The sequence below is a fragment of the Neolamprologus multifasciatus genome, chromosome 20, assembly GCF_963576455.1.
Source record: "Neolamprologus multifasciatus chromosome 20, fNeoMul1.2, whole genome shotgun sequence".
Lineage (NCBI taxonomy): Eukaryota > Metazoa > Chordata > Actinopteri > Cichliformes > Cichlidae > Neolamprologus > Neolamprologus multifasciatus.
Genome location: NC_140458.1, coordinates 20,172,393 through 20,185,674, shown reverse-complemented (window position 1 = coordinate 20,185,674; position 13,282 = coordinate 20,172,393). Strand labels below are relative to the sequence as shown.

Genomic DNA, 13,282 nt, shown 5'->3' with positions numbered 1-13,282 from the left:
GAAAGAGAGAGCATATTTCTCCTGTTTTGGCTTCCCTTCATTGGCTTCCTGTTAAATCCAGAATTGAATTCAAAACCCTGCTCCTCACATACAAGGTCTTAAATAATCAGGCCCCATCTTATCTTAATGACCTTGTAGTACCATATCACCCTATTAGAACTAATGAGGTAGAACTGCTTGTTGTTCCTAGAGTATATAAAAGTAGAATGGGAGGGAGAGCCTACAGTTTTCAGGTCCCTCTTCTGTGGAACCACCTTCCATTTTGGGATTTGGGATACAGACATTATCTCTACTTTTAAGATTAGGCTTAAAACTTTCCTTTTTGCTAAAGCATATACTTAGGGCTGGATCAGGTGACCCTGAATCCTCCCTTAGTTATGCTGCAATAGACGTAGGCTGCCGGGGATTCCCATGATGCATTGAGTTTTTCCTTTCCAGTCACCTTTCTGACTCACTATGTGTTAATAGACATCTCTGCATTGAATCATATCTGTTATTAACCTCTGTCTCTCTTCCACAGCATGTTTTTTATCCTGTCTTCCTTCTTTCACCCCAACCGGTCGCAGTAGATAGCTGCCCCTCACTGATCCTGGTTCTGCCGGAGGTTTCTTCCTGTTAAAAGGGAGTTTTTCCTTCCCACTGTCGCCAAAGTGCTTGCTCATAGGGGGTCATATGATTGTTGGGTTTTTCTCTGTATCTATGAAGCGCCTTGAGGCGACTTTTGTTGTGATTTGGCGCTATATAAATAAAATTGAATTGAATTGAAAGATAATTCCAGGACTGCTGTTCAATTTGTAGATGCTATTATTGTACCCAGACTGTTATTTCTTCATTTATATCCAGTTTTGGATTTAATCATATACCTGCTGATAGATATTTATTTTTATTTCCAAAAAAAAGATTTAATCCCATCCATTTGCTTCCGCTTATCCTTTTCAGGGTTGCAGGGGTTCTGGAGCTTATCCCAGCTGTCATAGGGCGAGAGGCAGGGTACACCCTGGACAGGTCACCAGTCTGTCGCAGGACTAACACACAGAGACAAGACAGCCATTTGCGCTCACATTCACAGCTATGGGCAATTGGATTAATCAGTTAACCTCTCCTCAAGCTGCATGTATTTGGACGGTGGGAGGAAGCCGGAGTACACGGAGAGAACATGCAAACTCCCAGCCTGATGGTGGAATTGAACTCAGGAGCTTCTTGCTGTGTGGCAACAGTGCTAACCACCATACCACTGTGCTGCCCTGAATTAATCCCATATAGTCTAATTGTATATATTAGGGCTGGGCGATATGGCCTAAAATTCATATCTTATAAAATAAAACAATGTTGTTTTTGTGCGTAACAAAACGCTCACAATTGTGCAGTCAACATGTAAACTAAAAAGATGCTGAGCATAATAACAAAGACAGACAGATTTCGCAGCTGCTCTGTTCCCAAGTTCTACTGCGTGACTGACAGCCTTGAGTTTGAAATCCGCTTCGTAACCATGTCTCTTACAGGTGCCATTTGTGGTCCTTATACGCACACAATACGGTAATATTACGTTGAAGCACAGTATGCATTACTCCGCGAGGCTCCTGACTACGCTAGCCGTAATGCTCCAAACAATCCATCAAGCGGTGCGGCTTCATAGCTTACCAAAGTCGTACTAAAGCATTTTTGACAGGTTGCTGAGCGCCGTGTACCACATAAAATCGGTTTGCGGTCAGTAAGCACAACCAGAACTACATAAGGCACACTGTCGATTTTTGAGAAATTGAAATGATTTTAGTGTTAGGTTATAGTCCGAAAAACATGGTATACGAGTTTTGTAAGGTAGTTTGTTTCGGGGCAGGAGGTTGGGAGACTTCGCGGTCCGGGATACAGCACACAGTTTCACCACATTCATCATTTTGCACTTCATGGCGGTGGTTGGAAATGGTGAAATACTAGTAGTTCTAGCAGCACGGCGTCAACACGTTAATGAGGTAACGCTAACCGCTACCGCAACACATTGACGCCGTGCAGCCCAATGCACGGGGCGATCCGCAGTAACTCGTTAACGGAGATTTGCCGCATTATAACGTTATGCATTAATGTCATTTTAATGAGAGTAAAGCTGCAGCACTAAAATAGTAATCTCCAAATGTTTTCTTTTACGACCAGCTCCTCTTTGATAGCTTCTGTGTCTATTCTTGTCGTTACCTGCAGGATGAAGTGATGGGGGAGGGGGAGTTGTGTTCAGTGAAGGAGAGAGGCGAGGCAGAGTAACGCAGCGTAGAGACAAAAGTGGACGAAAGAGAGGCAAACTTGCGGTTCCACAAGTATAATTATAATGTAACATAGACTATGTCGTTATAAATGATATTGTCACATCTCTTATCTCGTATAAAAATATATCGATATATTTAAAACTTGATATATTGGCCCAGTCCTAGTATATATTCCTTTACACTAGAACATGTGACGGCAAGCAAAGTGAAGTTGACCTACCACTATAAAAAAAAGCGAATGCTGCGGTGGATATAAGACTTCCAAGGAAGCATAACTGCTGAGCTTTTTAAAGGAAGGCTATGGAACATTTGAGACAGTAAAGTTAGAATCAGCAGCATTTGGCCGCTTGAAGGATCTGGATATATGGGAGTAATAAAGGGCTGCACGAATTATAGAGTACACCTGCACTTGACAAAATTCCCTAGAGAAGCAGGCTAGGCTTTAAGGGCGCCAGCTTGGGAGAGGGCTTTAAAGTTCGGAGGTCAGACGCTGCAGAGATGCCACTGCAGAAAGGTTGAAACACCTGCTTTTAATCTTGCTGTCTACCCTGCATTTAAGCTATGGTGAATGCATAACATAAGTCATAAAAATAAAATTCAGATTCCTTATTTTTATATTTAGCACTGTTGTTGTTGTTTTTTTTAGGACAAAAGTTGAATATAAAAAGCCATCAGTGAGAAGTTTAATAAGCAGCTTTATTAAACTGGAAGTGCCTATTGTATTTTTATCAAATGTCTATAATACTCTTTGTGGGAAGGATTTTAGGTTCAATCTCACTGAGTGTTATTGTTTACAGAAGTGCATGACAGATGCAGCACTGGAATGTGTCTTGTTTTCAGCAGAAGAAAATCTGCACTTTTGTTTGCGTAACATGTGCTCATTTCAATATAAAGATATTGAGTGATCCAGGTCTGAGCCCTGGCTCTGTTAATACAATGGCAAACCATAACAATGAAGTCAGTTAATTTGAATAGAATTGCATTTGTCAGAGGGTCGGCTTATGTAGAGGACAATCTGTCACATCAAGTTTTGGTTTTTGTGGATGTCAAAAGAAAATAATGAATGAAAATAAAAATCACCTTTCCACATGCAGGAGAAATATTATTAACATAAAATGAAAATGATAAATCAATAATGTATAATATTAAAAAACATTCATTGACCTTGAGGCATCCTCTCATCAGGCTTACAGTTTTACTTTTACATAGAAAATGACACTTTTTTTCTGCCATACCACTACTGACCTCTTGGGCAAGCTAGGAGCACCCTACAGGGCTGAAAAATGTGAAAGTGAAGAAAACAATTCCTTTAATGGCAGAATCCACCAGTGAGCCAATCACCTTAGGCTCCAACATCTGGATTCCTTTTATAACTCACCTGTTAGGATACTGGTAAAGCTTAAAGGGCTGCGGAAAAGCAGCAAAAAAAATCACTCACTGTACATATAATATGAAGGTGGAAACTATGCACAGTGGCCAACTGTTTATTTTGGGTTGTAAACATTATTTTTAATTCTCTAAAGTTGGGCAAGTTTCGAATCTATGATAACTGACTATGAGTTTTTGTTGTGACTGTTCCACCTTTATGAGATGATGCTGCATGACAGTATAAGATTAGAATTATAAGTGTCAACACCTTCTTGACATGTGGTTTCAGTTGAGCTTATAAACAGTTAAATGCAGCAGCATAAGACGCATGCGATTACAAAAACAACAACAACATTGCCCAGCCACCCTCTTCCCACCATCTTCTATGTCCCTGGCTTTTTCTCCTTTTTTCCCTTTCCTCCACCTCCTTCACTCTCTTCCACCCCCTTTGGCCAGTGCAGAAATGTGATTCTGTCAGCTGCTGTAAGCAGAGCTCTGCCACTGAGGCTTGTAACGACCGTGTGGCAGCTATTTTAGCATGGACTCTGACGGTTGTGACTGTCACATCTGATGAAGAGGCCGGCGCTGATTTGAGCTGGCAGGCAGATGAAAAGGAGGAAGAGCTCCCAGCCTTTTTTCCTTTTTCTTTTACAGCATCTTTCACTACTGTACATTGCGGACATACTGGCACTTGCTGCTTGCTACATGACCTCTGCTTCGTATAACCATATGTGTACACAAAAATGCATATGTCTCCATTACTCCTGCAATGCACAATTACACACACACAGATAGTACACACTTTTAACTTCATTCATAAAGAGACAAAAGTGCACATTCTCAGACACACACAGCGCAGAGCACCACCGCATTAAGGTTGCAGTGCTGCCATTACTTACAACGCTGAACACTCAATTCTCTGCCTCTCCCTCTCTGTGTCTCCCCCCGCCCTTCCTGAATCTCCTACTTCCTTTTCTTTTTATCTGACTGACTTCTCTACACATTCTGCCCCATCTTCTAATTTTTCACTCATTCCCTTGTTCATTTAGCTTAGTGATTTATTCTTTATGACTTCTGCTGCTTTCTCTCTCTCCTCCTGCTTGTCCTTATTCTTCCCTTTCACTCACTGACTGTCCTTTCCTTTCTCAGTTGCTCACATTCATGCCGGAGTGGCTCTCTTGTGCTGAGAGGATCACATAACCCTTACACAGTATTTGAAGTGTTATGGCCCACCCCTGCTCGACTCCCACTGGGTCGAGTCCAGATTTTCTCACCCTCAGAGACTGACTGCGCCTCAGAGCTACACCGGCGAGCCCTCTACTCATATCTCTAACCCCGAGGCTTCGCCAGATCAGAGGAGAGATACACCGGCAGCCCTCCTCACTTTCAGCCAACTGCTTCAGCTGTTCACCTGAATACTGAAATGTTAACAACACCAAGTCATACACTCCAACTGGGAACACACACATGAACTGAACTCATCAACTCAAATTACCTTTGGCATTACATAGTTTGAACACTTTGGATTTAACAGAAAAAACTGTGTGATATCTTCATTAACAGCTTCTCAGTTCTAGCCTGAAAAATTAGTTATTTCCCATTTGATGACAGATTAGTGTGGAGAATCACTCCAAACTCTCCAAAGATTTTAAAGCCAGAAACGGCAATAGTGACATAAGTGCATGCAAAGCAAAGTTCTCAGTAATGGTATTTATGCAACCATAGTAAAACCATTTACATAAAGTACACTTGCAGAGATGATGTTTTCTTGTTGAGAAGGGGCTGCCCAATGAAGAACAGAAATGCTGGCAGATACATTTATCAAATGATTTTCTCATTAGCTTTTCCATAAATTATAAATGACAGAAAACTGAATGCATTTTCATTCTGAATTATTGCTCCCAAAACATTAAAATTAAAAAGTAAAAAAGAAACAAAAAAACCCCCATAAATACATCAAACTAATAAAATACAAAATAAATAATTTGACTTCTACTAAGGTTAATATACTTTAATCATTCATATCATTGAATCCAATTTCTTATACCTGTTCTAAACATAGTTGAAATGCTTTTCTTCATATTATGGATGCTGCATATTATTTTAGTCAAATGGTATACATTTGTTGCTTTGCAAATTTTGTGGCTTAAGGAGAAGGGTGTCTTTAGTCTGACTTCAAAATGTTTTGGCCTATTGACTAACATGTTGAAACCAGTTATAGAGATCTAGTTTGGTAAAGTTTGGTTTATCAGGTTTGACAATTGTTTGAGAGAAACTAGAACTAAAGCCACTACACGAAGAATTTAAAAATGAGTGACTCTAGCACTGTCAGTGGTAGTATCAGGAACAAGAGAAAACAACAGTCTAGCCAAATGTCTTTTCACTCACACTCAGGCTAAAGTTGTAAATGTTTCCATTGTGCACATGGAATTTACACGCAATGAATGACAGCAAGAGGTGGGACTGAACAAAGTGCAGGAGGTGAGACATTAGCATTTCATGAGTGACACTTCAGAGATGTCTGGCAGGCCCTCAAACACAGACTTGCTGTGTATTAATAGCAGAGCGAGGAAGCCAGCCTGGATACACAGACTGACTAGAACAGCAACAATTCTTCTCCAGCAACTGCAAGAAAACCAGAACTAGCCGTTAAAAATGAGTGACTGTAGCACTGTCAGTGTTAGTATTTTTGGAATTTTTGCCTGGCCAAAAAATACTCTTTGGCCAGGCAAAAATTCCAGAAGATGTCGAATATGTTGGCAACACATCTTCTAAGTCATATACAAAAGAGATATTTTCTCACATGTTTTTGAATTACCATGTATCACAAGTATCATGTGAGGTTGACATGTTACTGAGTAGAAAGAAAAGTGAAAGAAAGATCTTCTGTTGACTACAGCTGCAGTGGTAACCTTTGAAACTCTTCAAACTCTAAAGGGTGATTAAATGGGTGAGTTATCTGTGTGCCTGTGTGTGTGTGTGTATACATTCACCTTGCCTCCACTTTTGTTTGACAAAGAATGCGAATTACACCTATAGGTAGGTGTGTGTGTGTGTGTGTGTGTGTGTGTGTGTGTGTGTGTGTATGTTTGGGCGGGTGGGTCGTGATCACCGCCCACATATAGGCTACACACACACCAACAGTGCCACTCAGCCATCTGTGTTACACCCCTGTCCATGACCTAGTCCCTGCACATGATTAATTCTGCTTTATTCCACTTTATGCATTAAAGTCCATTTCAAAAAGGTCAGCAACGGGGTGGCACAGGGAGGAATTGAACGGCCCCCACCCCTCCTCTTAAGATCATTTTGTGGACTCAAGGCCAGTTTCCTCTTAGTAAGCTCACATTAAATTCACATATCTTTCCTTTTACCCTCTCCCTTTCTTAGCTTAAGAAAAATTATGCAGAGTAGTAGTACCCATTCAATTACTGTTAAGCCCTACTTACCCAGCAAAGAAAAAAGGGGATTCTAATTCATTAGGTGGGATTAAGTGATGGTTTAAAAGGCATTTTGGTGTCTGGGAGAGCAGCGACTATACTAAGTAGTGATAGGTAGTGAAGCGATGAGGAGTGTAATTTGAGTCCTCTGCATTTTCTGTCCTCGAATGTCTTCCTTTCACATTTCACGCCTGTTGGGCTGCCTCAGATAGACTTTTTATATGTCTGTTAAAAATGAAGGTGTCTACCTAAGAGGCATCATCATGGCCTGACTCCTTAACGGTCCGATGTCAGGAGCAAGATGTAAATAGATATCCCTGACAACCAAGGAAAACCCGTGTCAGCAACAAAGCAACACTGGAGGTCTTGGATAATGGAGCAAACGATGACTGTAATCCAAACATGAGGATGTTTAAGTGTTTTAGCTTCTGTTTAAAATTAACCATTTTGATTTCATCTTACTAGTCAGCACTTTTAATCTAAAAAGCTCAAAAACACTTGGTACACTGCACACACAACACTAACCAGCACAAACTGAGAAAAACTAGTAAAAGACCTGGACTTTTCACTCTACATCTGGTGAAGCACCATATCAAGTTTTTAAAAGATTAGGCTGATTTCCAGGGAGTCATGAAACTACTTACATTAAAGGTCTATGCAAAATAAAGGTCTACACATATAATTTAATCCGCATCTTGTTCACACCATAATGAAAAATACTAACTCTATAAAACGACATCTTACTCATCTAACCCACATTTGTCATTTTGTTGCTCATTTTTACTTGATATTTGTATTTTAGTTTAGGTATAGTTTTCAGATATTTTCATTATTTTCAGATAATTTTAACTGCACTGTAAAAACTGTGATTGGGGTTAATTAGAATCCAATAGGAGAGTAATAGTAATTATTACTCATTAAAAACGTGTATGAGTAGTTTTAATCAAATCTAAGCAAAATTCAACAATTTTGAAATGTTCAGTTATTTAAATTTACACACTTTTGTTTGGGGTAAATTCAGCAATGGTTTGTTGAGTAGATTTTAAAAAAATGTTTGAGTACCAAAAAAAATTAAGAAATCTAATAGATTTAACTGATGAAAGCATTTTCATTTTAATCATTGTACACTTCCGCCCATAATCCTTTGTGCCACGTGCAGGACACACGCGCTTCATGAGTGGACATCTCCATTTTGTCAGAGGTAAGACTTCTTAATTTGTTCGAATATAAGACACGGTTTAAACAATAACGTATATCGGTTTTGAGTAAAGGTTTTAAACAGTATGATACGTCAAAATTAGATTAATAATCATCACTGTAATGATAGTATCGTATTTTTACACAAATGGCAGTTAGTGGACTGCTAACCACATGTTTTACCGTATTAAAAAATATCAACGATATGTTCCAATGAGGGCAGCACGGTGGCACGGTGGTTAGCACTGTTGCCGCACAGCAAGAAGGTCCTGAGTTCAATTCCAACATCAGGCCGGGGTCTTTCTGTGTGGAGTTTGCATGTTCTCCCCATGTTTGCGTGGGTTCTCTCCGGGTACTCCGGCTTCCTCCCACCATCCAAAGGCATGCAGCTTGTGGGGATAGGTTAATTGGATAATCCAAATTGCCATTAGGTGTGAATGTGTGAGTGAATGTGAGCGCGAATGGTTGTCTGTCCCTGTGTGTTGGCCCTGCGACAGACTGGCGACCTGTCCAGGGTGTACCCCGCCTCTCGCCCTATGACAGCTGGGATAGGCTCCAGCGCCCCCCGCGACCCTGAAAAGGATAAGCGGAAGCGAATGGATGGATGGATGGATGTTCCGATGAGTTTTAACGTCTTTCATCCACGTTTAAAAGTTCATGAAAAGGTTTTGCGCTCAGTTGTGAGTGATTTAGTTTAAATCATCTGTGCCGGATTTTGTCAGCCACAGTCAGTATTTCGAAGCTTTTGTCTCGATGCCGTGGTTTTCAGTTGTGAAAACTGATCTTTTCAGTTTCAGTTCATTAACTGCCGTGGTTTTCAGTTAATGAAGCTAAAGTGGCTCAGTCCAGCGACATAACTGTTTTTTCGCATCATGCTGTCGGAGCCCCGTGACTTTATGGCGTTATTTTTGTGCCACTATTCTGAGCGCACGTAAAAAAAAGTTTGCAGGTGCAAGTGTTGCATTTTGAGGAGAAATTTATTTTGAGCCGACAAATGCATCCTCCTTTTCCCCGAATTTGAAGGATGGGTCGGGTGTGTCCTTCGTGGCCTACCATATCCCAGAATTCATAGCGCGGCCCAGCCAAACTCCAGTTTCCAATAATGGCGGCCGCTACTAAGTTTTAAAATTACTCTTACTAATCTTTCTGGGTCACAAAATAAACTTTTAACATATTTTCAGGCGAGAAAGTAGCTGTGTAAACATCAAATATCTGCTCGGTTTATCGAGATATCGCATATTTGCAAAAGTGCTTCGACATTTTCGGAGCATCTCCTACCCACCAGCTCGATAGCAAGCCGGGAGCTCGAGGGTCACTGAAGCCGCTGAGAATGGCACAACTCCCGGCACATAATTTTCAGATCACCACGGACTTTCGCTATTCAGGTTAAATGTAATATATAAGTCACTTAGACAACCTAAAATGTTATTGTTGGGCTTTTTTCAGTGTTTTATTTGTTCGTGAGTAAATCGGTTTGGCCGAGATTAAAGTTATTAGATTAGATTAGATAAAATAAAACTTAATTAATCCTCCGGGATTTTCACACAGCTGAATAAACGTCAAACAGAAAACTGATTAAACAAAAGTGTGAGACGGTCGAGAATTTACGCCAGTGTCCTGTTATATTTTAGATAGCAAGGAGCAGACGGCCGAGTTTATTAAACTCCACAGAGACAGCGGTGACGCTAATCAGAAGGCTAGACCGTCCAGTTTCACAGCCGTTTACTTCCAGCCTACCCGACCTTCTGAGGACCCGGCCCACGTAGACCGCGAAGGCCGGGTCCTCAGGAGGATACAGCCCATGAATTTGGACACGACCAGAGTGGCGGAGTTTGAAATATCACTTTGAGGCTTTATCGTGTTTTATTTGTCATTCAGCTGCAGGATGAGTTCTACAGGATCACCCTGGTACACCTTGAACCCAAATTCATGTCCATGCTGGATGAGTGCACTCCCAAACTGTTGGCCCTTTTCCATTCCAAGGGGGGAGCCATGGGATTGAAGTTGCAGGCTATCATAGCCAAGGTATTTTCCACAGACATTTCAGCTTGGAATTTTATTTAAAGAATTTTTTTGTCAAATTTCAAGAGTCATTTGCATGGTGCATAGCTCCACTAACTTCTTTGCATGTTTTTGTCAGTGCAAGAGGACGTCAGGATGTCACTGATATAATTAACAACGCAATTATGGGTTTCATGTTTTAATTGTATTTTAAATACATGTCTGTTCTTAGTAAAAAAACAAAACAAAACCCAGAAGTACAGGTATTGCTGGGTTTTTGTTTTGTTCCAAGAAGGAAAAACCCTTTCTGACAAACAAACTAAATTAGATAAAAAACTAAATGACTAAATTAATGTAATTTACTAAAACGACACATTTACAGATTGAAGCTTACAAGCATACAACTTGTTGAAGCATACAACTTGGAATTGTCTTTACCTATATAATGTTGACAATACCTTTGTGTTGACTGTCAGCACCTAGGCATGTGCATTAACATCAGCTAATTATCGCACATAATGTTCCATGTGATGATAATTTGATATTTAACAGTTTTTTTTAATACTGCCAATTCTCACAGTTTTGTCTTAATAAATGGTCACTTATCTGATGGTAATTTTTGGAATTCTTGCTCATTTTCAGTCACCAAGCAATCCTAGCAATAACATAACCAGAAATCTGGTTATTCAGTGCTTGATGGTGTACCTTGGGGAGTCCATTGATCAACTGATCAAAGAGTACAGTGTAAGTGTTGAAGTAGAAACATTATTCTGTTTTTGTTATTCATATGTGTTTGTGTATGTGTTTGTCAAGTTTGAAATAATTTGAGGCATTATCATGTTTTATTTGTCATTCAGCTACAGGATGTGTCCAGGAAATATTTCATGTGTGCAACTACAGTCAGACAACCCATGTGTTTGTTGTTTCAGGATGCTGATGAGGATGGTGTGTCACAAGATCTTTCTGAACAGAGGATGAAAATCTACAAAATCAAGGCTGTTGGATCTGAGGAGGATGACATTGGCATTGTGCTGGAGGGTGTGAAAGTTATGCCTGCTCTGGGTAATTTTCCAAGAGCATGCGCAATGCTGGTTGGATTGACATATGCAGTCGATCTTGCCTATCTCAAAGAGCTAAAATACACCTTGGAAATATTCCAGAAACTTTTCCTTGAACTGGATTGTGCTAAGCTCTCACCAAAAGTGAACAGCCTCAAGAACAAGTTATTGGCTTAAACGAGGACTCTGAAAGAATGAAAGGGAAGTAAGCTCACTGAAAACCTTTGGTTTGTCTTTGTTAGATGCAGCTATCTTTTCAGTTTTCAAGTTAATTTCAACTTATTGATATCTTACCCAAATGACCTGCAATGTGTCAGGCTGTATTTGTGCTCTTTATTTTAATGTTTGTTTTTTATTACCTACAAGTTTCTTAGGAATATTCTGTTTGAAAGGCATCAAATTGGAGGAATCACTAGTGAAGCTTTTCTTTGTTTATAGTGTATGTTACTATAAAACATTAGTCTAAAAGAACTTTAAAATTTAACAGAAGTGCAGTCCTGTAGCTGTAGAAATGTTACTTCCTCTTACACGTGTCTTAGATTTTCTCAGGTTAAACATCCAAATTGGGATAAAAGGTTGATTTACATTATTGATATACCATGTGCATGAGTGAAAAACCTTTGTTCTACAGTTATATTGAGTGATTCAATTTTTCAAAGTTTTTGTTAGTCACTCATAAATAAGTAACAAAGATAAAGGAAACAGTAAATGATATTCAAATTTCAGGTTCATGTTGATATTACAGTCTAATCTAAAGATTCATTTCTTTTTTACAAAACTGGTTTACATTCATGCAGTTCCTTTATGTTGCTGTTGCTCTGTACACTAAGCTGTGTGATAAACTGTTTATGACACTAAAACAAATTTACAGCAGGTGAGTGTATTTAGGAGATCAGGAGATTGTTGATAAGAATTCAGTGTATACAAGAAGAAAAATGTTATATTATAAATTACAGTGTTTTATTTTCCACAATAAAACAAATTACTGTTTTGATGTTTTCTTTGTGAAATTGATTCATTTTACTCAGAAAATAAGTTAAATTCATTTGATTTTCTCTTATTATTCAGTCATTATGTTTAAGGTTTATTTGGAAAATTATTGAATCCAATTTGAGTTTTACTGAAAAAAAAAAAAAATTCATTTCTTTGTAATGGATATTTTAGGAAGTTTTTACTAAACCTTTGCCAGATAGTTAGTAAATTCAAAGTAATTTTTCTCAGAGACTTATTTCATATCAATTATTTTTTTTGTTAAAGTTGGGCAATTTCAACCTTCAGTTTGAGATTTTGTCCGTAAATCCAACACATATTTACAGTTTAATTCTATTAATATCTACTTTTGTTTTCTATTTGAATTTAATTAACATTTTCTCTACATTTTACATAAATCTTTTGAAATTAAAATCTACTTAATTATTTCAAGTGTCACTTTGTTGCCATAACTTTTTTTAAGTAACCTCTAGTCACAGTTTTTACAGTGTGGATCCAGAAGAGTAATGCTTATCATGTTTGGCTGTTAGCAGCCTGGCTAGCTAACCTATGTCAGCTACTATACTTCCATGGGGCAATGCTAAAAAAAACAAAAAAAAAACCAACAAACATGCTTGTATACATATAATAATTAAACAAATTATTATTAGCAGTAGTAGTATAATAAAGCAATGGCAGCAGACCCTCCACCACCATCAACTACCCTACGCTTATATTTTGACATAATGGAAAGTGATGGCATTTAACAAATACAAGTCCACATACACAATGGACACTCGCATCACAAGATCAAACGTAGTCATTTACAATGGGCCTTCTTCTTCCGTTTACAATCCACTGCTAATTTCCCCACCAACTCAGCAGCTTGCTTTGGCTTTCTTTTTAACACCTATAAGGCAATAAAAAAATTTGTGTTGTCCCCAAATGAACAAAATTATCCAATACAAGCTCAAGTACATACTTTAATTAAGCA

The 13,282-nt window shown here is 38.9% G+C and overlaps 1 protein-coding gene and 2 long non-coding RNA genes across 3 annotated transcripts in view; 2 read left to right on the top strand and 1 right to left on the bottom strand.

Moving 5' to 3' along the window:
- Positions 1-13,282, top strand: part of LOC146494855 (uncharacterized) — a 328,407-nt gene that overhangs the window by 259,949 nt on the left and 55,176 nt on the right. The window lies entirely within an intron of this gene.
- The window catches only part of LOC146494856 (uncharacterized), a 45,212-nt gene that overhangs the window by 8,109 nt on the left and 23,821 nt on the right, over positions 1-13,282 (bottom strand). The gene's annotated exons all lie outside the window — the stretch shown is intronic.
- Positions 9,087-12,310, top strand: LOC146494858 (uncharacterized). Its single transcript, XM_085145570.1, has 3 exons — positions 9,087-10,285; positions 10,904-11,005; positions 11,191-12,310. Exons 1-3 carry the CDS (start codon positions 10,190-10,192, stop codon positions 11,494-11,496), a joined length of 504 nt encoding a protein of 167 aa, XP_085001696.1. The 5' UTR covers positions 9,087-10,189; the 3' UTR covers positions 11,497-12,310.

Bases quoted from the DNA above. Each gene is read 5' to 3' on its own strand.
- LOC146494858 (XM_085145570.1), top strand. From the start codon at position 10,190: ATGTCCATGCTGGATGAGTGCACTCCCAAACTGTTGGCCCTTTTCCAT. The intron at 10,286-10,903 runs GTATTTTCCACA...GCTCATTTTCAG, and splicing joins TGCAGGCTATCATAGCCAAG to TCACCAAGCAATCCTAGCAA. The intron at 11,006-11,190 runs GTAAGTGTTGAA...TTGTTGTTTCAG, and splicing joins AACTGATCAAAGAGTACAGT to GATGCTGATGAGGATGGTGT.